The 26,978-nt window shown below is 43.5% G+C and overlaps 1 protein-coding gene and 1 pseudogene across 3 annotated transcripts in view; one reads left to right on the forward strand and one right to left on the reverse strand.

Moving 5' to 3' along the window:
- Positions 1-8,429, forward strand: part of LOC111952260 (26S proteasome non-ATPase regulatory subunit 1) — a 57,756-nt gene extending 49,327 nt beyond the window's left edge. For 2 of the 3 annotated variants that reach the window (XM_070435061.1, XM_070435062.1), the window contains exons 22-26: positions 334-426; positions 793-891; positions 2,875-3,072; positions 6,836-7,000; positions 8,245-8,429. In XM_070435061.1, the coding sequence (XP_070291162.1) occupies positions 334-426; positions 793-891; positions 2,875-3,072; positions 6,836-6,982 (537 nt within the window). In that variant the 3' untranslated portion in view covers positions 6,983-7,000; positions 8,245-8,429. The remainder of the gene's footprint in view (positions 1-333; positions 427-792; positions 892-2,874; positions 3,073-6,835; positions 7,001-8,244) is intronic. The other variant, XM_070435063.1, reaches the window with a different exon arrangement.
- Positions 8,430-17,641: 9,212 nt separating this feature from the next.
- Positions 17,642-26,978, reverse strand: part of LOC111952157 (arf-GAP with coiled-coil, ANK repeat and PH domain-containing protein 2-like) — an 88,958-nt pseudogene continuing 79,621 nt past the window's right edge.

The following is a 26,978-nucleotide window of genomic DNA, read 5'->3' on the forward strand; positions in this document are numbered from 1 at the left end:
GTCATTCCCACCCCACTGTATCCATGTCATTCCCGTCCCACTGTATCCGTGCCAGACTTTTCTCTCAGGTGAAGTCACCTACTGCTACAGCAGTCAGAGAAACACTTTTCAGTTTCCCTTCCCTCTCACACTTTAGCCCCTGGAGTTGATGTCCGTGCCCCCACGGGAATCTAATTAGCATTTTTTTTTAGATCCCCATCAAAATGTGTCAGTTTAAGCTAGAGATTTGTAAGTGAACCCGGAACATCACGTTTCATAGGGTGCTGGGCAGGACTTTACTACCATCGCTTGTTATTGATGTTTGACCACCACACTGTTGTCTTCCCTGTCCAGATGCCCAAGGTGCAGTACCGCTCCAACTGCAAGCCCTCCACCTTCGCCTACCCTCCGGCCCTGGAGGTACCCAAGGAGAAAGAGAAGGAGAAGGTGAGAGTCCCCCAATAGTGACGTCACCCTGTTTTGATCGACTGAAATCGCATTCGCTGCTTCTCACGGTCATCCTGAATGAAGTGTCCTCAGCCAAGATCCATTTTCTTGGAGGGTTTAGTTATTAGAGTCCCTTTTGAATTCTCATTTCCATATTGTCAGTCTGAGACCGTGTTATTTTGGCTACTCAGCCCAAGTCTTGGCTCATTTTAGAACATGGGTACATTTTAATAACGTACAAAAAAAAACTGCAGATATTTTTAGTTCACTTGTGTCGTGTATTTTAAGAGGTTTTATGATTGCCCCTCAGTGCCTTTTTATTTCTGTGCCAACACTTCATTTAGTCTCTCTCTTCCTCCATTATAGGTGTCTACTGCTGTGCTCTCCATCACAGCCAAAGCTAAGAAGAAGGAGAAAGAGAAGGAGAAGAAGGAGAAAGAGGAGGAGAAGATGGAAGTAGTGAGTGTATGAACACAAAATCATTTCATAGGACGGCCAGCCTCATAGAGACCACTTTCAATTTTTTATTCATTTTTCCTCCATTTTCCCCCCTCAAATTAAGTCTTGCTTTCTATGTAGATGTTTTTAACCTTCCTCAAGCAAGAATCCGGTAGCCCCTGTCCAAAACAACAGATCTCTGCTCATATTGACCAGCCTATTGAGGAATGATCTGTGTAATTGGTTGTGAGGAACTAATGGTTCAAAGACCTGAAAACAGTCTCCCTTAACGTGTCGGTCCTCTGCAGTCTGCAACTTCCGTCACTAATATTTCACTCAGTATCCCACAAAGCTTCTTATGTCAGATGTACTGTCCAGGCACACATACTACTGCAGAGGAGACCATTTCAAAGGTAAGAACCATCAATGAAATGAGTCAACTGTCCCTTTTTTTAAAGTAGCAGTTCAAAATCAATTCACATTTTTATTTGTCACATGTGCCAAATASAACAGGTGTGTAGACCTTTACAGTGAAAATCTTACTTACAAGCCCTTAACCAACAATGCAGAGAAGTTTTCTCAGGAAATCTTGAGTTAACTCTCGCTGAAATCGAATTGGCGTAATAAAAAAAAAAAGCCCATCAGTTTAAACTAGAGAGATCCGTGTTTTCTTTTCATGAGCATCACGTTAAGTCCACCGCATCTGCCAATGGCGGCCTTCTGAGGTGGAAGGTGGTCGAGCTACAGCGGTGTTGTCAGACCATGAGACATCCCCAAAATCAGTCTTCTCACGAAAAAAACGTCTGTATTGTCCGAACGGTTTGGCCTACAAACTAATATGACCACATGAAAATACAGAAAATAAAAGAACAACAAATGTTATAACAGACACTTCAGAACAAACTTCCTTTAGATTTTTTTTTTGGGGGGGGACTATCTGTCGTTCCATGTAGTGAATCTGTTATTCAATGTGTTTGTATGGGCTAAAAGGCCCCCAAAAATGTTTTATTCAAATAACTAAACAAAAATGTTTTTATACTTCAAGGGGTCTTTAAATTTCAAATCAGGAATCGAAGAACCCCCCCCCCTTAGACTTTTATGGGTTAACGTAGCAGTTCTTAAGAAATGTGAGTGAACTAGGCCTTTTAAAATAGCAGTTCTCAGGAAATTAGTGAAGTATCCCTTTAAGGAGCAGCTATCTGTCAGCCCTGGCAAGGTCCCCCAGCCCCTCTCCCCTGATGGGACCAAGTTATCCATGAAGCACACGGCTGGAATACATACCATTACCGACAGCCCCTGTCAACCCAGTGCCAGTATTGCTTTCAGTGGGATGTTGACCGCTGGGCATTATCGCTATGTTTGATGGCGTCCGCCATGCTAGATTTCACGTCCTCGCTGAGGGATGGCTCTGCGATCTCAGGCAAAGTTGGATCCGCTCACTTTGATTGATTGGGCTTGGTGTCATTGGGGTTAATGAGAAGGGGGGAGTATTTTAACCCTCGGTTATATCAGTGTGTTAGTTTTAACCAAAGGCATTGGACAGTGGAGATTTGTTTTATTCTCTCACACAAACACTGTGTGGAAGTGTGTTGTTTTTAGTTGACACACACACACACACACACACACACACACACACACACGTAGACAAACAGGAGTGCTGATACAAGTCATTGCACACCTATGGTCCAGTTTTCAGGGCCTTGTGGTAGCAGCCGGGAGACCTGGGCAGGGGACAGATAGGAGGCAGGGAGAGGCTAACAAATCACTGGCCACCAAGTGCAAGACAACCAATAAGGAGTGTATCACCCATCTCAAGATAAACACGTCTTCCAGATTTTTAAGCTTTTTGGTGGTGTCAGGAAACGTATGAAATGAAGGCACACTTTATTCCGAGGTGACCCTTACTGCCATCGCCATCTTTTTTATCATCATTGCGGACTCACTGAGTCGTGGGTTTTCCTCAGGAAAAGGGAGGGAAAACGCTTAACATTCTATTTGTTGGATTCTCAGGAGGTACAGGAGGCTGAGAAGGAAAAGAAAGATGAYGAGAAAGAGAAGGAGAARGAGAAGGAGAARGAGAARGAGAARGAGAAGAAGAAGGAACCCGAGCCCAACTTCCAGCTGATGGAGAACCCAGCCAGAGTGATGCCCGCCCAGCTCAAAGTGCTCAACATGCCCGAGACGTGCCGCTACCAGCCCTTCAAACCGGTACGTACTGTTGGTGTGTGAGTCTGTGAACGCATGTGACTTTTTTAAAGTGTGTTTCTGGTAGGGATGTGACACATTATCTTTTTTAAACTGGGGTTAAAAAATCATAAAATGGCATGAATTCACAATTCAGATATGGTCCTGCTTATGACCGCTAGTGGGCAGTGCAGTTCAATCTACTGCAGTCCTGGCTACCTACCAGACAGTGCAGTTCAATCTGCTGCAGTCCTGGCTACCTACCAGACAGTGCAGTTCAATCTGCTGCAGTCCTGGCCTGCAGTCTGGGCTATACCTTACCAAGACAGTGCAGTTCAATCTACGCAGTCCTGGCTACCTACCAGACAGTGCAGTGTCAATCTACCGCAGTCCTGGCTACCTACCAGACAGTGCAGTTCAATCTCGCAGTCCTGGCTACCTACCAGACAGTGCAGTTCAATCTGCAGTCCTGGCTACCTACCAGACAGTGCAGTTCAATCTGCTGCAGTCCTGGCTACCTACCAGACAGTGCAGTTCAATCTGTTGCAGCTACCAGACAGTGCAGTTCAATCTGCTGCAGTCCTGGCTACCTACCAGACAGTGCAGTTCAATCTGCTGCAGTCCTGGCTACCTAGTAGACGGCACTCACCTTACTGCTGTCCCCCACCCACTCAGCAACGATGGTAGTTAATGCCGTTTCAGGTTCTCTGCTGTGTTCCTCTCCATGTGCTCAGTTGTCTTCAGCCTCGGAAGAGGCGATGCTCGAGAGCCGTGCATCCTCCGAAACATAACCCAGCCAAGCCGCACTGCTTCTTGACACAATGCCCGCTTAACCCGGAAGCCAGCTGCAACAATGGGTCGGAGGAAACACCATACACCTGGCGACCGTGTCAGCGTGCACTGCACCCGGCTCGCCACAGGCGTCGCTAGTGCGCAATGGGACAAGGACATCACTGCAAAAACTGTTTGCAAATGTAGAAAAAAGACAAAATGGAAATATAACATTTACATAAGTATTCAGACCCTTTCCTCAGTACTTTGTTGAAGCACCTTTGGCAGCGATTACAGCCTCGAGTCTTCTTGGGTATGACGCTAAAAGCTTGGCACACCTGTATTTGGGGAGATTCTCCCATTCTACTCTACAGATCCTCTCAAGCTCTGTCAGGTTGGATGGGGACACACAGCTGCACAGCTATTTTCAAGTCTCTCCAGAGATGTTCGAATGGGTTCAAGTCTGGGCTCTGGCTGGGCCACTCATGGACATTCAGAGACTTGTCCCGTAGCCACTCCTGTGTTGTCTTGGCTGTGYGCTTCGTGTCGTTGTCCTGTTGGAAGGTGAACCGTCGCCCCAGTCTGAGAACCTGCTCCAGAGCGCTCAGAACTTCATCAAGGATCTCTCTGCACTTCGTTTATTTTTCCCTCGTTCCTGAATCTCCCAGTCCCTGCCACTGAAAAACATCCCCACAGCAAGATGCTGCCACCACCATGCTTCACCATAGGGATGGTGCCAGGTTTCCTCCAGAATTGACTCTTGGCATTTAGGCCAAAGAGTTCAATCTTGGTTTCATCAGACCAGAGAATGTTGTTTCTCATGGTCTGAGATTCCTTTAGGTGCCTTTTGGCAAACTCCAGCGGGCTGTCATGTGCCTTTTACTGAGGAGTGGCTTCCGTCTGCCCACTCTACCATGAAGGCCTGATTTGGTGGAGTGCTGTAGAGATGGTTGTCCTTCTGGAAGGTTCTCCCATCTCCACAGAGGAACTATTGCTCATTTTGGCTGGGCAGCCAGCTCTGGGAAGAGTATTGGTGGTTCCAAACTTCTTCCATTTAAGAATGATGGAGACCATTATGTTCTTGGGGACCTTCAATGCTGCAGACATTTTTTGGTACCCTTCCCCCGATCTGTACCTCGACACAATCCTGTCTCGGAGTGCTACGGACAATTCCTTCGACGTCATGGCTTTGTTTTTGCTCTCACATGCTCTGTCAACTATAGGACCTTATAGACAGGTGTGTGCCTTTCCAAATCATGTCCAATCAATTGAATTTACCCCAGGTGGACTCCAATCAAGTTGTAGAAACATCAAAGATGATCAATGGTAACAGGATGCACCTGAGCTCAATTTCGAGTCTCATAGCAAAGTGTCTGAGTAGCGAAAAACCTGTTTTCACTTTGTCATTATTGGGTATTGTGTGTAGATTGAGGATTTTATTTAATCCATTTTTGAATAAGGCTGTAACGTAATGAATTGTGGAAAAAGTGAAGGGGGTCTGAATACTTTCTGAATGCACTGTATCCGTGGGAAATTATTTGTAAGATGTTTATCCTCCTATTGACAGAAGTGTTGCATTACGTATGTTTAATTTATTTTAGCCTTGATGGTGATGGTCCGGACCTGTTGGTGATGGTTTTGTGATAACTTAAATTTGGTAAAAAATATAGGTTTTCGGTTCGTTTTTTTTTTTTTTTTAGCTTCTGGATCCAGCGTTGAAGCTGTCTTTCATTAGCCATCTTTTATTCGTCTTTCCAACCAAGCCCCGGTTAGATCCACGGAGTCTTAAAGTTGCCGGACAATAAACCACTCTGTACTCTGGCCCTGCGCAAAATGTTGACAGCTTTCCACAGTAAATAACATGAGATATGCAGTCACCCACACACTTATCCTAATCCCACTCCTATAAAGAGGACTATCGTTTGGTTAAATGTCAAATCAACAAACGTCGAGCTGAGAGCAATGCATCATGGGTCATATCATATGATACTTGAGTGTTTTTGCTCTCGTCTGTCTTCTAAAACTTTTTAGTATTTAATTTTTTTGGGAAGGCGGTGTTTTAACACAAAGCGATCCATTGTTGTGGGGCCAGGGTGTGCCTCCCACAGACCTTCCCTCCATATTGTGATGATTCCATTTCACCTATTCCATAGAAGGCAATACGAGCACACGGCAACTGTTCCAAAGGTCTTGTAGTGTGGTCTGTGAGTAAGTTAGTGCTACTTAGCTTCCCAGAGATAATGTAAGAGTTAAAATCTAGTCTGGACAGTGCTCACCATACCTGATGCTTTAGTCTGGACCTGACCATATCTCTAAATGATTTAGTGTTAACCAAGCTGCATGATGTACTGTACAACCACTGCAAGGGCAATGTGCTCACAGAGTATGACGAGACAACCATCCCCTCAAAATCTTCACAGGCAGACTGGGGGGGAAAATACCTGTTCTTTCTTGCAGTCATGATGAATCTCTTCACTGTGTAATCCCTCACCACGTCTGTGTAGTGTTTTGAAAGTTCCTCTCGGCTTCAGAGTTATAAAACACCTGTTGCAGTCCCTCACTTCTCCTCTTCAGCGTTATAATCACCTGTTGCAGTCCCTCACTTCTCCTCTTCAGCGTTATAAACACCTGTTGCAGTTCCCCACTTCTCCTCTTCAGCGTTATAAACACCTGTTTGCACGTTCCTCACTTCTCGGCTTCAGAGGTTTACATGGACATAAGCCTTGTTAAATGTGTCCAACTGTTGCATAAGCATGCTACTCCGTGTTGACAGTGAAGAGTGGGTGAGATTTTAAACAATATGGGGTGCAGTGTCTTCTCTGAATTCGAGTTGAGGTTATTGTGGTGCGGGTGATGTTTGACGGGTGTACGACTCAGTTGGGGAGGCAGACAAGGTGTTGTGTGTATAATACGACACCCGCGCCCCCAGAGATAAAAAAAATAAATTAAAAGACACCCATCATTCATTGGTCGAAAAGCTTAGTCGCTCATGTCCGTGTCCCCTATCTGTCTCCAGCTGCACACCGGCGGCATCATCATCATGAAGGACACCAGCGAGGAAGAGGAGGAGCTGGTGGAGCCTGTCTCTGCCCACGGCCCCAAGATCGAGGAGGAGGAACAGGAGCCCGAGGCCCCCGAGTCCTTCGAGTACGTTGACGAGTGAACGTCCTCCAAGCAAAAGGTATGTGTCCTGCACCAGTGTTTACCAAATGATGGATCTGGGTACAATTGATTGTTTGCAGATAMATTTTTTTTGAATGGGTTCACTCTGAAAGTGTGGGTTTTTGCTTAGAAACATGTTTTGTTGAGCAAATGCTGTAGATGGGTCATAGTGCTAAACACGTATCCGCAGCCTAGGGGTAAATATAACGACCATTCCTCCCGCTTTGTGCGAGAACTCAAAACTTTCAGGATCAAGCAGCCTGAATATTCAGCATCGCCTTGTAATTATACAGGCAACAGTCTCAGAGTAGCTATGCCACATTGATGGTTCAGAGAGAGGTAATGGTACAGTGTGCAGGTCTTTGGGTTCTTGTTCCCATGCCTAACCTGGCTCACGTTAATCAGTGCTTATGGAATGTAAACAGTGCTGCCGTCGCCAAACCTCACCCCCCCTGAGGGCAAACCCTCCATCTGTAATTGCACGGCATAGAGAGCCGAGCTAGATTGTTTTGTCATTTTTGGCCATCAGCACAATGTTATGTTTGTCTTGATCCCCATTTTACCTCCCAGGGTTATACAGAGTATGTTAAAAAATCTAAAATTATGCTTAGATATTGTCATGCCCTTTGGGATCAGAAATGCTCCTGCTCTGCGAGTAAGTTGATTTCAAAAACACCACTGTGGTCAATATAAAAAAAAAAATCTCAAACTGTCCAATGTTTCCAGAGTTCTAGGTGAAATAGTTTTCCTTCCAAAAAAATTGTAATTGATTATGTTAAAAAGCATATTTTCTGTGTTGGAATGGTGTGTTGGAATGGTGTGGGTGTAATATACCTGTAATTGAAAATATTAATGTGAGTAGTCTGCTGATTGTCCAACTCATCCTCCTCAGGAGGAGGACATCCTCTGAGGAAATGGCAGGCATTTTTTAAATTATCTGACATACAAGTTTGAGTATTTTTTTAAATATTTTTTGTGTGTTTATTTTTCTCCAATTTATGCTTTGGTCAACATTAGTTGGTTACGAGTTAATGGAATATGAACTTTTAAAAGTAAGATTTTTCGCTGTACAGTTACTGTAATGACTGTCTTTAAATTATGATAATTAAAAGTTCATTGTCATTTAATAAACATTTGAATATAGATATGCCTAATTAACAAAACTTTCCTGTAAAAAAAAAAGTWATGAATTAGGGGTGTTTTGTGATCAAACAGAGCCTGGTCAGGTGGTATCCTAACCGCTCTGTCCTTTTGGTTCCACAGGTGACGTTACCAGGCTTCTACAGGAAGAATCTTCACATCCCAGCATGCACCTCTTTGTCTCCTGCCCCTTACTTATTTTACATGTTCCTTCCCTATCCTGGCCCCCTTTGTCAGACAGGGAATGTTTGACATTCTCTTGTTAAATGGTATCATTTTCTGTCAGTACAATAAAATAAAAAAGTGGAGCATGTGTGCTTATTCTTTTTCCTGCGTGTGCTGTGTSTACATAGTGTAATCCCCCTAATCCTACACGTTTAGGATGGTTTACATTCTCCAGTGTTTCATCACAGCCTGGCCACCAGCCTGCTATTATTCTGCCCAGTCTAGCTTACACAAAACACAGTGAACAGTCTCCCCATCACACTGCTGAAGTCTCCTTACCGTACCCATGGCTTGAACACACACTCACATTGAATGCACAAGGGCCTACACTCTTAGACATACAAGTCAGATTTAAACAAATAAATAAAACATAAATGTAGACATCTCAACGGACGTTTTAGTCTTTGGCTGCGAAGTGCGAACCGTTAACGGAGAACTAGATGAGGATGTTCCACATTGAGTTTAAGTGACACGGTGTTTGTTTCCCAAGTTGGGTTCGGTTGTTTATGAAAACCTGTGGAATGACAGTTGGGTTTATGGAGCTAACGGTTGAAAATGTAACATTAGACGCAACTGATCTTAATACTTTAAGGCCGTTAGTGTTTTAATATATGCCCTCTTTATTACATTACCATCTGGGGGGAAAAGATGAGAGTTTCACATGAAATGCTGCTGTGCAAGAATTAACAAAACAAGTGGGGTGACATGAAGCCGCCATAGAATGTGTTGCATGTCGGAAAACGATTAACTTAGTTCATTTTATGTAGCTACAAATGTTTGACCTCARCTATTTTGGGGGAGAGAAGTGTGCTTCACTGCTTGAAAACAATCCATGGTTATTCCTCCTCACTATAGTCCTTTCTACCGCAGCTATTTAGTAACACTAGCCCATGCAGCTGTGGTCTATCACCACAATGTGTCAAACAAGGTTAAAGAAATACAGCCCTGGTTGGTTAAGTCTACTGTGCACCTGATTACAAGATAATTYTTTTCCTATGTGATGCCCCTACAATGGGGGGGGAAACTAAACAAAAAAAGTATGTCATTCCATCTTCCTGCTTGTCAGGGGAGCATTTCAATGCTCCTAATCAAATTAAACGTTATGTTATATGTACCAGCTGCTATGTGCTTTTGCTACTGTATCATTGAGTGCATGCAGAAAATGTTAATCTACAGTGCTTTTGGAAAGTATTCAGACCCCTTGAGTTTTTCCACATTTTATTACGTTACAGCCTTATTCTAAAATTGATTAAAATAATTAAAACATCTTATCAATCTACTAACAAATACTCCATAATGAGAAAGCAAAAACAGGTTTTTAGAAATGTGAGCAAATGTATTCAAAAAATATATATCACATTTACGTAAGTATTCAGACCCGTTACTCCGTACGTTGTTGCTGCACAGCTATTTCCAGGTCTCTTCAGAGATGTTCGAACGGGTTCAAGTCCGGGCTATGGCTGGGCCACTCAAGGACATTGAGACTTGTCCCTAAGCCACTCCTGCGTTGTCTTGGCTGTGTGCTTAGGGTTGTTGTCCTGTTGGAAGGTGAACCTTCGACCCAGTCTGAGGTCCTGACTGCTCTGGAGCAGGTTTTCACCAAGGATCTCTGTACTTTGCTCTGTTCATCTTTCCGTCGATCCCGACTAGTCTCCCAGTCCCTGCCGCTGAAAAACATCCCCACAGCAAGATGCTGCCACCACCATGCTTCAACATAGGGATGGTGTTAGGTTTCCTCCAGATGTGATGCTTGGCATTCAGGCCAAAGAGTTCAATATTGGTTTCATCAGACAGAAGAATCTTGTTTCTCATGGTCTTAGTCCTTTAGGTGCCTTTTGTCAAACTCTGGGCCGGCTGTCATGTGCCTTTTTACTGAGTGGCTTCCGTCTGGCCACTACCATAAAGGAGTGCTGCAGAGATATTTGTCTTTGTGGAGATGGGAGAACCTTCCAGAGAGGAACTTTGGAGCTCTGTCAGAGTGACCATTGGGTTCTTGGTCACCTCCTTGACCAAGGCCCATCTCCCCTGATTACTCAGTTTAATGGAGGACACTGGGAATTTGAATCTGAGCTTCCTGGGCGTTAAAGAGGAGACGCGTCATACTCATCGACGACATCTCTAACGCACACATACTGGGGCAAGGATGACATCTCTAACACACAGATACTGGAGCAAGGACGACATCTCTAACACATAACGCCCATTCTATAGGTAACCCAGTGTCCTCCAACTGCTCTGCAAGCGTTATGTCAAAATATGTTAATTACTGACCAAATATGGAGTTTCGCTAAGTAACTATCTTTATTTACTCCCGTTACGTACTTCCAAATTATTATTTTCTATATTTGTTTTTACAAGCAACCTAAAAAATGTCTATTCAGCCCCTCCAATGACACTGACAACAGCTCAATACATTGGAGGTGCTGAAGAGACCTTTTTTTCCAGTTGCTTGTACATTTTTATTTAGACTTTTTTTGGAAGTACATACAGGAGTAAATGAAGATATTTGCTCAGTGAAACTCCATATTTGGTGAGTAACAAATGTATTTTGGTATAACGCTTGCAGAGCTGTCTGAGAGTTTGAATCTGAGCTTCCTGGCTGTTGGAAAGGTGACACGTCATACTGGGACAACTGAACCTCAAACATGCCACAGGAAGTTGTAACAGCCTGTAGTCCCCAATTGACACGAGGAAATGTTTAGTCATACTCTGAGCCTCCCTTCTCCACCCTGTTTCCCAAAGGAGATGAGATGACCGCCAATGTTTCACTTCCCGTATGTCTGTTCTATGCGGGTGGGATATTGTAGATTTCTGGGGGGAAAAAGTGGAAAATCTAAATTCCTGGAAGAACCTTGTAAATCTGAAGTAGTTCACATTTTCTTTGTTTATTTTGCCTCAGCTTTTCTCTTCAACATGCCATCCTTGGCACTCACTTATCTGACCAAGTAATTAAACAGAGTAATGAGATGTTGGCACACACACCCTTTCCATCATCAGCAGCAATGGTTCTTTATGACCCCAGTACTGCCACATGGAATAATTCTATAGGTAACCCACTCTAACCATGGCCTTATTCTGTGACCTGAACCTGTCCTGTAACCTTAAGTTCTAAAACACAAACTTGTCTTCATGAATCGATAACTGGCGCAACATCAGTTCTAAAATTGGTGGGCTGTGATGTAGTTGGTGTTAGAAGTGGAACTCCTCAGCGTCATTTCCCAACGGGGACAATATGCCCAACACCATACAAGGCGAAAAGTTACTCGTGATGTGGCGTCCAGCCAGGCCAAGCCGTGAACCCTGGGGAACAGTTATGGCCAGGCGGTAGACTGGCGCCTCCAGTGTCTTTTCAGCATACTGATGAATGAGAGAAGGAACGAGCATACCTTTGGCCTTCTCGCCCGTGGAGTCACCGTCTGTTGGGAACGTTGGTGAGTAAGTGTCGATGAAATGATTGCGGCTCAACAGCTCTCATGTTGTTTAGGCAAACAAGCAGTCCCACCAGGTCAGGATGGGCCAATGGAGTCGTCGGAGGGGATGGTTGTTAAATTGATTGTGTGGTTATGGAGCTGAAGGCAGGGTTAAGGCCCCAGCGTGTTTGCTTGACTTAATAGGCCAGCGAGTGACATGCAGGCGGTCCATGGAACTCTGGACAGGGCAGACTGTTTTGACTCCTCAATGAGACTTGAGATCTAACGGGTGGGATGTTGTGGATCTAGGCTGATGTCCAAAATCCTAGTATCTCTGAACTAAAAGGCAGGGTACATCAGTCAGACCTCCCATTGAGACAAGCATCTTCTAGGAAAATATGAAGAGACAATCTATTGTGTCGTGATGTGATGAATATGCTGCTGGTTTGTTTTCATGCCTCTGTGATGTGATGAATATGCTGCGTTGTTTTCATGCCTCCGTAGTGTGATGATATGCTGTGGTTTGTTTTCATGCCTCTGTGATGTGATGAATATGCTGTGGTTTGTTTTCATGCCTCTGTGATGTGATGAATATGCTGTGGTTTGTTTTCATGCCTCTCTGTGATGTGATGAATATGCTGTGGTTTGTTTTTCATGCCTCTGTGATGTGATGAATATGCTTGGTTTGTTAGTTTGCCTCCGTCGCCATTTCTTCTGAAGTGCTTGACAAATGTTATTTTCAAATATACTATACCCCCCCCAGTTACAATCAACAGTTACAATCAACTATTGCAGCTGAGCTCAGAACTCTTCCTTAATCCATTACATTTGCATTGGAGGATGGAAGACATGTTTTGGCTATATTAAAAATAAATGTCCATAGTACAATCGCAGAGAAATACTGTACCAATGACATGAGTCTAGTTTGCATCACGAGTAGCTGCTCTTACGAGAGCTAGCTCTCCTGTGTTTTACATGAATGGCTTACTGTATGTTTGATTCCAGTCACCCTCCGCAACAGGAGTCATGTTGCTTTTGCAGCTGGTTAGGTTCTGTTCAGCAAGGTTTTTGGACTCTCAAAGCTTCTGCGACCGCTGAAACAAACACCTCAAATGTCCTCTTCTGTCAACCTCAGACGTATTGGGTTTCTGCTCTCTGAGGGCTGGCACAAYCACCAAGGCCAGTGTGGAAGATGAGGCTGTCTAGGGGTATTTTATTAGGATCCACATTCGCTATTGCGAAAGCAGCAGCTACTCTTCCTTACAAATCTCACAGAAATATGGAAGCCATAATATCTTATACTTCCATAAAGTTTTAATGGTAAAAGCTAATTGACCCAAAGGAGGGATGTCACTACGGCTAGACAAGCCATCCTTCACTCTCTCCAGCTTGGGTTCCCCACACCTGGCAGAGGGGTGTTCTGTGGCCCTCTGAACAGCTGAAGGCCAGACCTGTGATGGTGAGGACTTCATTTTCCTATACGGGTCGTCCCACTGGAAAGGCTGACCGCTGGCTGCTCACTGGGTGTGGAGGACAGGGAGCCGTCCCCCCAATATAGTCTCCTCTAAAGGAGAGGGGCTACAGGGCCAGCCCATTCTGGGAACCAGGGCTGGAGACATAAACAGCACAACTGCAGAATGAAGTAGCAAGTAAGAGGAGGGGTGGAAGGTATAGTACCTAACACGTCCTCCACTTTTCACCCCCCCTCCCCCCTGGATGTGTGGAGGAGGATTTGCGGTGTGAAAGAATGCCTGTAACACTGTGCCTATTCACTCCGGCCATCCATTCATCATCAGCATTTAGAAAATACAGGCAGGACTGTTTGGATTCTTTGCACAAGTAGTTCAAAAATATGAAACCCTAACCATTCATTCAGAGTGACCTCATGAGCGGTCTACCCGTTAGTGTTGTCAGCTCGCTGAGCTGTGGGACCGGAGAGTTAGAGGTGAGGGCAAAACAAGGGCTACCGCTAATGAGGTCTGAGAGGGAGGAACCGTTGTATCCTGCCAAGCCATTGTCCATGTGGCCTCAGTCTCTGCCTCTTTGTCCAGTAGTTTAAGTTATTACCTTGTCTTGTGACAGTTGGCGTTCTCCTGGTGGCTTAGGAGCTTCCTTTTTTGCATGTTTTAAGAGCAAAGGTCAGTTTAGGCGTCTGCAATGTTGTGTACGATTACAAGATCATTATAAAAACCCAAATGGCAAAATAACTAGAGGACTGATCCTAAGGCCTTATTTTTATTTTATTTACTTAATTTGGTTAAGTAGGCCAGTTGAGAACAAGTTCTCATTTACAACTGCGACCTGGCCAAGATGAGGCGAAGCAATGTGACAAAATACATCCCCTCCAGGGACTACATCTACCCCTACCCTCCAGGGACTACATCTACCCCCACCCCTTCCCCCTCCAGGGACTACATCTACCCCCACCCTTCCCCCTCCAGGGACTACATCTACCCCCACCCTTCCCCTCCAGGGACTACCCCTACCCCTTCGCTCCAGGGACTACATCTACCCCTTCCCCCTCCAGGGACTACATCTGCCCCTACCCCTTCCCCCCAGGGACTACATCTACCCCTTCCCCCTCCAGGGACTACATCTACCCCCTCCCCCTCCAGGGACTACATCTACCCCCTCCCCCTCCAGGGACTACATCTACCCCCTCCCCCTCCAGGGACTACATCTACCCCTTCCCCCTCCAGGGACTACATCTACCCCTTCCCCCTCCAGGGACTACATCTACCCCCTCCCCCTCCAGGGACTACATCTACCCCCTCCCCCTCCAGGGACTACATCTGCCCCTACCTTCCCCCCCAGGGACTACATCTACCCCCTCCCCTCCAGGGACTACATCTGCCCCTACCCCTTCCCCCCCAGGGACTACATCTTAGGACTACTCTACCCTCCCCCTCCAGGTCTACATCTACCCTCCCCCCAGGACTACATCTACCCTCCCCCCCAGGGACTACATCTACCCTCCCCCCAGGGACTACATCTACCCTCCCCCCAGGGACTACATCTACCCCCCTCCAGGGACTACATCTACCCCCCTCCAGGGACTACATCTAACCCCCTCCAGGGACTCATCTAACCCCCCCGGGACTACATCTATCCCCCCAGGGACTACATCTACCCCCCTCCAAGGGAACTACATCTACCCCCCCACCCTCTCCAGGGACTACATCTACTCCCCCACCCCCTCCAGGGGTAGTCCTGAAGGGGGAGGAGTAGATGTTGTCCTGGCAGTCTCAGTGTACCGAGACCCTTGGACGTTGCGGCGAGTGACATTAATGGATCTTGGCCTCTTTGCGTTTGTGCACATTTCTCTTTTTATAGAGGGGAAATGTCTCCAGCCGCGGCCCTCCGCCTCTCTGCAGGGGAGTCCACCACAGACTTCCCAGAAAAAAAGGCCAGGATCCAGGCCCTGTGGCTGGGTACAGACTGGACAGTTGAGCCCTTACCACCACAACCAGTCTGGAGCTCGACAGGCACAGGCTGAGTCTGCGTCTAGAGGATCTTAAATAGAGTCAGGCCTACATGGCAGATGTTGTCCATTGCCAATAGCAGTTACTGTATGTGACCAGGGTAGGAGTTTTGTGATGTGGCMCAGGACAATGCTTTGAAACAGACTAAACATGCACATGTCTGCTGTGAGGACCGTTGCTCATGAAAGGACTAAAGGACTGGATGCCTTACATTTTTGCACCAGGATAAATAAACAATGTAATTATTGAGTGGGTGACACACCATCAGGGATGTATGTTCACTATAGCCCTGTTTATACCTGGTTCTAACATGCATCCTTTGTCCTGATCTTGTCCACATTCTGATTGTGCCCACATTTTCAGACAGGTGTAGATGATTAAAAGACACATTGTGATCAGATCTTCCTGACCACCTGTGGAGTTAGTCAGGCAGGCAAGTGTTGACCATTTTGATGCAATAAATCAATGATGATTTAATGTGGCTTAAAATATATATTATTTTGAAAGAATATCTTTCAAATAGTTTACAGACAGGGAGGGACAAGGAAATCTGGTCACAATGCAGACACATTGGACGGAAAACAGACTCATTTTAATACCATGTGTAGCATTGGGCCAGTAACCGAAAGGTCGCTCGTGGATTTGAATTATWWAAAAAAAAAAATCTGACATTCTGCCCTTAAGGAAGGCAGTTAACCCCCGACGATTACGTGAATGTCGATTAAGACAGCCCCCCGCACAGCTCTGATTGAGGATTTGGGTTTGTGAAAGAAAATGTTGTTTGCTTTTCTAATGACCAATTTGTGTGTTCATACAAGTGACTGATTGAACAAATCTTCACCATCAGTATCTGCATTTTGGCAGTACGCCCAGACCCTTGTTTAGAGAACTAAATATCTGTTTAAAATCGAATCAAATTTTGTGTTTCTAGCTCCAACAGTGCAGTAATATCTAATACACAAATATAAGTAAAGGAATGGAATTAATTTCAAGGTCTCAGCTTAGAGAGAAGAAGCCTCGTGAGATGTTGGTCTGTCACGTGAATGAACCAGTATTGGTCTGTCACGTGAATGAACCAGTATTGGTCTGTCACGTGAATGAACCAGTATTGGTCTGTCACGTGAATGAAAGAAAAGCTAAATCATGCAGTATATTAGAGAACTAACCGGACTGGCCCGGAAAAGCTCACTTCAGATTGGTATTTTATGCATCCAAGTTTGACTGTGACCTCTCCAGCATGCTGTTAATAAAGAATGATTCGTTTAAGTTTGACTTAGTGTCCCTTTGTAGAATTTCCACAACAGGTTAAATGCATTCGGGTTGTGCAACTAATTAGGTATCTCCTTTCCCTTCCCGAAAATGTGGGSACAATCTGAATGTGGACAAGATCAGGACAAAGGATGCATGTTAGCCCCAGGTACAAACGGGGCTTGTGAGGGAGAGACAAGGTGATCCATAGGGAAAGGAAGAATAGCTTCTCTGTGACATCACTGTTGTGAGCACATCGAATGGATGGCTGGAGAGGCTCAGACACACATGCATTGTTTGGATACTGAACATAAACACATGTAGTGTCCAACAGAGTTGTTGTCAGACAATTGAATGTTCATTTCTCTACCACAAGCCACCTCTGTTTTTGATTATTTTGCAGTACATCCAACCAGCCTCACAACCGCAGACCGTGTAACCACGCCAGCCCAGGACCTCCACATCCGGCTTCTTCGTCTGAGGGGGGGTGCCGAGTAGTATTTCATTCTGTAATAAAGCCCTTTTGTGGGGAAAAAAWTATTCTGATTGGCTGGGCTGGCCTATGCCCTCCATCAGTCATGTGAAATCCGTAGATTAGGACCTAATGAATTTCAATTGACCGATTTCCTTCTATGAACTGTAACTCAGTGAAATCTTTGAAATTGTTGCATGTTGTGTTTACATTTTTGCTCAGTGTATTTGCCAGCCTTCTATGAAGTAGAWACAGCAATCCTTCATGAGGTAAGCACTCTGCATGGAAGAGGGGACAACATTTCTCAGAAGGATCAGATAACATCTATGCGTCCGGGATAAAATGAGGACATGAAATATGGAAGCCAATTTTGTGTATAAGAGTAAAGCCCTTAAAGGGATACTTCAAGATTTTGGGAGTGAAGCCCTTTATCTACTTTCCCAGAGTCAGATGAACTCTGTGTGCAGTTTAAAGTTGCTAACTAGGGTTAGCGCAATGACGATGTCTATGGTAACTGCTAGTATACTAGTAGATACAATAGACTAACAGTTATTGCGCTAACGCTAGTTCGAGGTAGTTTCGGGAGTCAATTCTAAGTTCCTTCATACTGATGCAGACAAAAATGGTATCATTGCCAAAATAGTGAAGTATCCCTTTAATTAATGTAATAAAACAGACAATCAGAACGAAAAATTGCTTTATAAAATCAATACAACAAACAGTAAGAAATTCAGTCCATGATTTGCAGTAAATGTAATATAGTTCATAATTATATCGATAATATGCATATCTGAGTGGTATAGGGAGACAATTTTATCTTGTAATTTTCTTTTTATATTATCAGCATTTACAAGCGCTTATTTAATGATTCAAGTACCACTACTTTAGATGTAACTTATGCATATTCAAAAACTGTACAATATCTGTATCCCATGTTTTATTTAAGAATAGCCCAGTTTATATCTGGTGCTAACAAAAAACTTAAACACTGATCAGATCTTCCTGACCACCTACAGAAGTAGTTGGGACAAATTGATTGGTTGGATGAAAGCTCAGTGGGCAGAGTTTACAAGTTAAGAGTCCAATAAAAATCAAGGAAATCCCTAGTTACACATTTAATTTACATGTGATCTGATCCAATCACTAGATTGGATCATCGTCTCAAAATAATAATTTTTATTTTACGTTATAGACCAATATTGATGCCTTTAGTCCATGGTGCCCTATGTCAATGATTTGAGGGTGGATTTAAATGGTTTGACAATCCAGATCTGTTTACACAGACCTCCTCCAGAAGTGGTAAGGAGGATCTGATCACAATCAGTTGCTTTAATCATCTACACTCATCTAAAAAAATGTGGGCACTATCAGAATGTGGACAAGATCAGGACAAAAGGCAAATGATAGCACCAGGTATTAAAAGGGCTTAAGAGAGCATTAGCACCAAGTATAACCAGGGCCTAAGAGAGCTCCCCATATTGCAATTGCAATGCCACAGTAGTATGTATCCAGGAAGGTGGTACATGCTTGTTRGTGTATCTAATACACTGCTATACTAATAAACAAGGTATATTTTATAGAAGTCGTTTTTTGCCATCCAATGAACAGGATGCTATAATACTGTTTAAAATAAGATAGTGAGACATGTCAGAAAGTGGATACTACAATAAATTCAAACATACATTTACAGAAAGGGCCTAACATGCAATCTTTTCTCTTTTTAACAGTCATTATTTCTGGTCTAAAACAAGATTGAATATGAAATACTTTAAAACATAAGGCTTGTCTTCCTCACACACACACAAAAAATAACAGATTACCCTCCTTCACAAACAAACAAAGAACTGGCCTTGGTGACAAACACRGAAAATCAGATCTTAAAAATCACACAAAACAAAAGTATTGCCTCAAAAATTGAACAGCAAAATACCCACAATCAACATCTGTGCATGAGCCACATTAAGGGTTTTTCAAGAGTGACAAACCTACCCTTCGACAACATGAGCACGTCACACCAACTGACACTCCAACGTTTCACCATACAAAACAGTGTTGACGAGGAAAGTGGGACTTTGTGCAAATAATTAAGGTGGCAGGATATGTCAACTACCTGGGGGGGGGGGGGGKGGGKGKTSGGCCATCAACATTCACTTTCATTTTTAACATAATGAGTCTCATTTGCATTTTTATATACAACAGATCAATGCTGTGAAACCACACTACTATAGCCAAAAATCACAAAAGGTGCTGCTTATTAATCAACAAAACACCACATTGAAATGGGACGATTTTAGCAAATTGATAGCACAAATAAAATGTGTATTCTTTTATATATTAAAAAAAGTATCTACATGTAAAAACCTACTAAACTTCAAAAGACACGATGAGTGGTCTATTTGGTTTATATGAATTCAGAATAGACAATTATGACTCGACTTGATTTTGTTTATGGTTATGTTTTGAACCAAACTGTCCCATTATGTAAAAAGTATAATACTGTACCATTCAGGTTCAAATGTGAACTGTTTTACAAACTGGGCGCCGGTCCAGAGTCTCATAAAACATTGTTTAAGTTCACAATCCTGAGCCGTCCAGCCTCAATAAAATGTATACATTTTAAACTTTAAAATGTACAATTTTAGACCCATTAAAAGTGATATACAACAGACACCTTCACCATTGAGGTTCAGGTGAAACAGACCCAATACTCGTGCTGAGTACAGCACTGACCAGGAAAAAGCCCAGACGGTTTCCCCAGGTYGTCTCCCTCATGGCCTCTGCTGCGAGTCATACTGCTGGTAGCGATTCAGCTTCTCCGGATCGTTTGAAGCCATCTGGGAAAAATCCTGGAAAATGTCTTGGTAGGTTTCATCTCCTGCAAGGACAAAGTAAACCATTACAGTGTAAGTACGGCTCGGTAATACTAGGAGTAATACTAGCCAGAGACTTAAAAGAATACAACTAGTTGGTATTGTAGAATAAAATGCAAGCTTGCAAAAGGAAGATTTGCGAGCTCAGACTTTTGTCACAGACACACATAATACAGGTAAGATAGGATGTTTTTTATATTGCCAAAGGTTTGAAGAGGGAGTGAAAGAAATAGAAATGTGGCCATACCTTAAAGCGTCACTGTGGGGCAGTAGAGAGAAACAGCATTACGCAGAGGAAAATGTAACAATGAAAGAAGAAACAGCACAATGTTTGAGGAGTGTGCAGGCCTAAAGCAGTACTAAGGCAAGGAGCCCCTCTCTTTGCAGTGAATTGTGATGTGGGAAAAAAAGGAAGCCCACAAGATTAGTTTAGATACCAACTGTATTGTATTTAAAGTGCAGGATTTATGTACAAAAATACAGCTGTGTTGGACTCAGCACCCCAAAGAAACGAGAGAACAGAAGAAAGGCACAAACTCCGGGGAGAGAAAGAGAAACAGTACAGAGCAAAGTGATAGACAGAGAAAGACAAGCAATGAGAGAGAGAGAGACCGAGACAAGCAATGAGTGATAGACAGAGAGACCGAGACAAGCAATGAGAGAATAAGAGTGCAACAAGTAATTGAGCAGAGAGCTTGACAAGACAGCATCATTCCATTGGATCCCTTCCCTACAACACATTCATACACTTCAGGTTTGTACACTAACAAAATGTAAAACATTGTCTTTGTAGAAAACACTACTGTATCCCCAACTACTGCTTGAAGTCTGCTGTTGACTTCAAGGTAATAACAGGCAAATATCGCTCACATTGGATTTAAATCATGACAGAAAACAGTAGATGAACAGTCGTATTAAATCAAGTACTCTTCTCGTTACAGGTCCAAGAATCTATGGGTCATTGACTGAATCTACAAAATCATGCTCTTTCCATGACACTTTGACCAGGTGAAAGCTATGATCCCTTATTGACGTGACTTGTTAAATCCACTTCAATCAGTGTAGATGAAGGGGAGGAGACAGGTTAAAGAAGGATTTTTAAGCCTTGAGACATGGATTGTGTGTGTGTGCCATTCAGAGGGTGAATGGGCAAGCCAAAATATTTAAGTGCCTTTGAACAGAGTATGGTAGTAGGTGCCAGACGCACCGGTTTGTGTCAAGAACTGCAATGCTGCTGGGTTTTTCACACTAAACAGTTTCCCGTGTGTATCAAGMATGGTCTACCACCAAAGGTCATCCAGCCAACTTGGCACAACTGTGGGAAGCATTGGAGTCAACATGGGCCAGCATCCCTGTGGAACGCTTTCGACACCTTGCAGAGTCCATGTCCTGACGAATTGAGGCTGTTCTGAGGGGAAAAGGGGTGCAACTCAATATTAGGAAGGTGGAAGGTGTTCCAAAAGTTTGGAATACTCAATGACCAAACACTTTTGAAGTGGAGGAACTATATCCAGTAGAACTACATTAAGTCCAAAGAGCAGCATGCTGGGTCACCTCCCTGTCAAACTTTACATTTATATTCCACTCAAAGAGTGAAGTGGGGGATTTCTAAATGGAGCACTCCCTCCAGTGGCCACACAAGGTAATTGGACCAGTTGTTTCCTCACCCTGTCAGACCCGCTACAAACTAGTTGTTTCCTCACCCTGTCAGACCCGCTACAAACTAGTTGTTTCCTCACCCCGTCAGACCCGCTACAAACTAGTTGTTTCCTCACCCCCTCAACCCCTACAAACTAGTTGTTTCCTCACCCTGTCAGACCCGCTACAAACTAGATGTTTCCTCACCCTGTCAGACCCACTACACAAACTATGTTTCCTCACCCTGTCAGACCCGCTACAAACTAGTTGTGTCCTCACCCTGTCAGACCACTACAACTAGTTGTTTCCTCACCCTGTCAGACCCACTACAAACTATTGTTTCCTCACCCTGTCAGACCCGCTTACAAACTAGTTGTTTCCTCACCCTGTCAGACCCACTACAAACTAGTTGTTTCCTCACCTGTCAGACCCACTACAAACTAGTGTTTCCTCATCCTGTCAGACCCCCTACAAAACTAGTTGTTCCTCACCCTGTCAAACCCGCTACAAACTAGTGTTTCCTCAACCTGTCAGACCCTACAAACTAGTTGTTTCCTCACCCTGTCAGACCCCTACAAACTAGTTTGTTCCTCACCCTGTCAGACCCACTACAAACTAGTTGTTTCCTCACCCTGTCAGACCCACGTACAAACTAGTTGTTTCCTCACCCTGTCAGACCCACTACAAACAGTTGTTTCCTCACCCTGTCAGACCCACTACAAACTAGTTGTTTCCTCACCCTGTCAGACCCGCTACAAACTAGTGTTCCTCACCCTGTCAGACCCACTACAAACTAGTTGTTTCCTCACCCTGTCAGACCCACTACAAACTAGTTGTTTCCTCACCCTGTCAGACCCACTACAAACTAGTTGTTTCCTCACCCTGTCAACCCACTACAAACTAGTTGTTTCCTCACCCTGTCAGACCCGCTACAAACTAGTTGTTTCCTCACCCTGTCAGACCCACTACAAACTAGATGTTTCCTCACCCTGTCAGACCCACTACAAACTAGCCTTAGACAAGACTTTTCAGGAACAGCACTATTGGTCAATGTAGTAATCATTAAATGTAGTAATCATTAAAATCACTATATTTAAACTGATATTCAAAATCTCCTCGGTGCATCACCACTGGCTGGTCTCAGAGCATGACTCCATGGTGCATGAGACCACCAGCCTCTGAAATGTCCAACTGGCTCAACATACAATAAGATGACTGACGAGAGACATGGAGTCTCTGGTCCAATCCCACCCCTAAATCCTATGTTTAACATATTGCAACCCCTACGCCCTAAGCACATGTGAAGATCTGAGAGGATTTGATTGGTGTAATCTTGGATTTGGGATTGGGCCAGCGTGTTCTCTTTCAGCTGATATTCATCCTCTTTGGCCACAGAGCCTGGATCATGGAACACTAAGCACTAGGGGGCATATTGGCTTGTACAGACTTCAGTTTGGATACGTCAGTAACTATGAGGCTGAAATGGTGCTTTTTGTGCCCATTTAAAAGTTACCCATCAGGCTCAGGTGCATTGCCAGGGGGCAAAGCCAGTGTGATGGGGAAGATGAAAGGATGACATCTAAAGAGGGGAACATTTCATTCATTATTTACCAACAATACTGGAGTGAGCTTCACACTGTCCTATATTCAAATGTTTTGTGAATGTCTCTTTTTTTATCCAATAAGTTGAAGTTAATTATATAACTATTATGCGGTAAAATGCTGTAAATGTGGATACTTTTCTAAGACTATTGCCCTTCCTTTTTGGTACACTCTACCACCTTGATATCTCTTGTCTAAACTTACATTCACACCCGTACCAGTGTCAGCTAACATTAAAGGGATACTTCTAATGCTAGCAGATAACCATAGACTTCCAGTCATTGCGCTAACGCTAGTTAGCATTGGCTTGCAAAACTACCTACAACTTCCTTCATACTGGACACAGAGACATAAAAATGGTATCCACAAGTTCCTCAGACTCTGGGGAAGTAGATACAATCCCTTTAAGGACTGTATAATTSATGTTAAATGTCAGACAAAGAACAGATTTGCCAGAGGGGGGATATGTTCTATACCATAGCTAGCTAAACCAACAATCAATGAAATCATAAAAGTCTTAAAACAGGTGTAGAAAATACAACACAATACAACAAAAAAAAACACACAAAAACAAGGATGCAAGCACATTCGACTTACAGTACTCACCCTTGTTCATAATGTGTTGTCTTTCTGACATTACCGCTTCCGAGAATCTCTCTCAACTTTACTTCCTATTCTGCTTATACTGTATATGATATAGAAATGTATGTATATTTATGTACAATACATCATTTACAATGACATCTTATTATATGGTTCCAATTGTTATAAAAAAAAGAAGAAAATCCCCCACAAAAGTAAAATGCATATATAAAATGTGCCAAAATGTATACTTCATCATTGTAACAAACAGTTCAAACAAGTGAACAAGAAAAAGTATTTTAAAAAGGGGAGGTTAAGACTCACTGTGGGAACTATACATGTAACACACTGAGATATTGCATAAGCATACCAGGAATGTGCATAAATATTCCCTCAGGTAAATCACTAATAATCACACCTGGTGCATGGCAACACACTGCTAGCCACTCAACAGCCTGATGGTCAAAAGTCAGGATTACTGCCTGCTAGTCAAGACCGACGTAGCATTGCTGTTCGATAGTAATGACAACCTCTGTTGCACGTGCTCTTCGACATCACAACTAATAAAGACGTGGCGGTTTGAAAGTTGGGACGCAACAGACGACTTCAAAAAAAAAAGGACTGTATGTCACAGCTGTTCAGTAGTCAAAACAATGGCTCTAGAGCTTATGGCTTTGACCCCGGGTGTAAATAAAAAGTCGAGCACTTTTGTCTACAACACAAGATGCAGCTTCGCTCACCACCTGGATGGTATTGAACAACACAGGACATCACAGGGCCCAATGTCTGCTTAATAAAAGTATGTTGCTTCTCTTGTCTTTGTATTTGGGCTCTATGATCTYTAAGGCTCAGCCAGCTGCAGGCAAATGAACTCCTGCATACACTTCCTGTATTGCATCTCTGTGGGGCTGCTGGTGGAATAATGACCTGACTGCATGTAGGGCCCCTCCGCCTCCCGCATCTCCTCGTTCATCTTGGCCAATCGCAGTCTGGGGAAAGGAGAGCGAGGGGAGGACAGTCATTATTCATTTTGTCATCTTTATCCAACCCACCTTTAGACTTATAGAAGCAATCCATATGAATTGGGACAGTGTAAAGTCATAAAATGTTGCCTCAATCTCAAATTCAAAATGGAGTACTAAGTGACAAATATAAGGCAAATTGTTTTTCCATAAAAAATAAAATACACTATATTTATATAATATTTATGTATACAGAACAAAAATATAAACCAACATGTAACAATTTCAAATACTTTTCTGAGTTAGTTTATATAAAGGAAATTAGTAAATTGAAATAAATGTATTAGGCAGTAATCTATGGATTTCACATGATTGGGAATAAAGATATCCATCAGTTGGTCACAGATATCTTTWAAAAAATGTAGGGGTGTGGATCAGAAAACCAGTCCGTATCTGGTGTGGCCAACATTTGCCTCATGCAGTGCGACATATCTCCTTCTCATAGAGTTGATTGTGGCCTGTGGAATGTTGTCCCACTCCTCTACAATGGGTGTGCGAAGTTGCTGGATATTGGCGGGAACTGGAAAATGCTGTCATACACATCAATCCAGAGCATCCCAAACATGCTCAATGGGTGACATGTCTGGTGAGTATGCAGGCCATGGAAGAACAGATCCTTGTGACATGGGGCCGTGTATTATCATCAAATCAAATGTTATTGGTCGCATACACATATTTAGCGGGTGTAGCGCCATGCTTGTGTTCCTAACTCCAACAGTGCAGTGGTATCTAACAATTCACAACAATACATGCGGAAACATGAAGTGATGGCGTTGGATGAATGGCACAATAATGGGCCTCAGGATCTCATCACAGTGTCTCTGTGCATTCAAATTACCATTGATAAAATGCAATTGTGTTAGTTGTCTGTAGCTCATGATTGCCCCATACCGTAACCCCATCGCCACCATGGGGCACTCTGTTCACAACGTTGACATCAGCAAACCGCTCGCCCACACGACACCATACACGTGGTATGCGGTTGTGAGGCTGGTTGGACGTACTGACAAATTCTCTAAAACGTTGGAGGCGGCTTATGGTTGAAAAATGAACATTAAATTCTCTGGCAACAGCTCTGGTCGACATTCCTGCAGTCAGCTTGCCAATTGCACGCTCCCTCAAAACTTGAGAAATCTGTGGCATTGTGTTGTGAGACAAAACTGCACATTTTAGAGTGGCCTTTTATTGTCCGCAGCACAAGGTGCACCTGTGTAATGATCATGCTGTTTAATCAGCTTCTTGATATGCCACACCTGTCAGGTGGATGGGTTACCTTGTCAAATATGTCTTCTGTGCCCATATGAATAATCCCTATGATGTAACTGGAATGATGAGATAGATGTTCTTCTTCTCCGTTTTGTTTTATTATTTCACTGCCATACTGTGTTGGATCTTGTCCAGCCATCTTGTCTCAAGAGGACCACAATGGAAATAAGTCCCAGACTTTATTGTGTGTTATCCTCCATGATTTTATTCATGTGCATGTATGGCTTTTAAGTTTATTGTGTGCTTGTTTTTTTTAAATGGTCGAATTAATAAACTAAACTAAAAAAGGAGAAATGCTCACTAATAGGGATGTAAACAAATTTGTGCACAAAAAGTGAGATATATGCTTTTTGTGCGTATGGAACATTTCTGGGATCTTTATATTTCAGCTCATGAAACATGGGACCAACACTTTACATGTTGCGTTTATATGGCTTGGCACTCACAATGTGACGATGTCTGCATTGGCAGCGTCCACTGCCATGGATAGGGGCGTTTTCGCTTCAATGTCTGCCGCGTTCTGATTGGCTCCTCTTTTCAGGAACAAACACACTTGACTGGATTGGAGAATCAAATTTAAAAAAGGAAAAAAATCAATTGTAATATCCCAACATGAACTAAGATCATAGACTGAGTTCCCCTTTGTCACCACTAATTAACCTCAACCCACTAATTAACCTCAACCCAMTAATTAACCTCAACCCACTACCCTCGTCTATTACGATCAAATATAACATGCATAAAGGCTTAGCAGAGGCTTGCCATAAAGGGTTTAATCTAAACCAGAACACATGAACAAAAGGAACAGTCTGCAGTGGATTACTACGCCAGGTGAGATCTAGAAATAACAGACCTCCGATGCTGTAGGGCGGCAGGTAACCTAGTGGTCAGAGTGGCAGGTAACCTAGTGGTTAGAGTGGTAGGTAACCTAGTGGTTAGAGTGGTAGGTAACCTAGTGGCCAGAGTGGTAGGTAACCTAGTGGTCAGAGTGGTAGGTAACCTAGTGGTCAGAGTGGTAGGTAACCTAGTGGTCAGAGTGG

This window comes from Salvelinus sp. IW2-2015, linkage group LG26, assembly GCF_002910315.2.
Source record: "Salvelinus sp. IW2-2015 linkage group LG26, ASM291031v2, whole genome shotgun sequence".
Taxonomy (NCBI): domain Eukaryota; kingdom Metazoa; phylum Chordata; class Actinopteri; order Salmoniformes; family Salmonidae; genus Salvelinus; species Salvelinus sp. IW2-2015.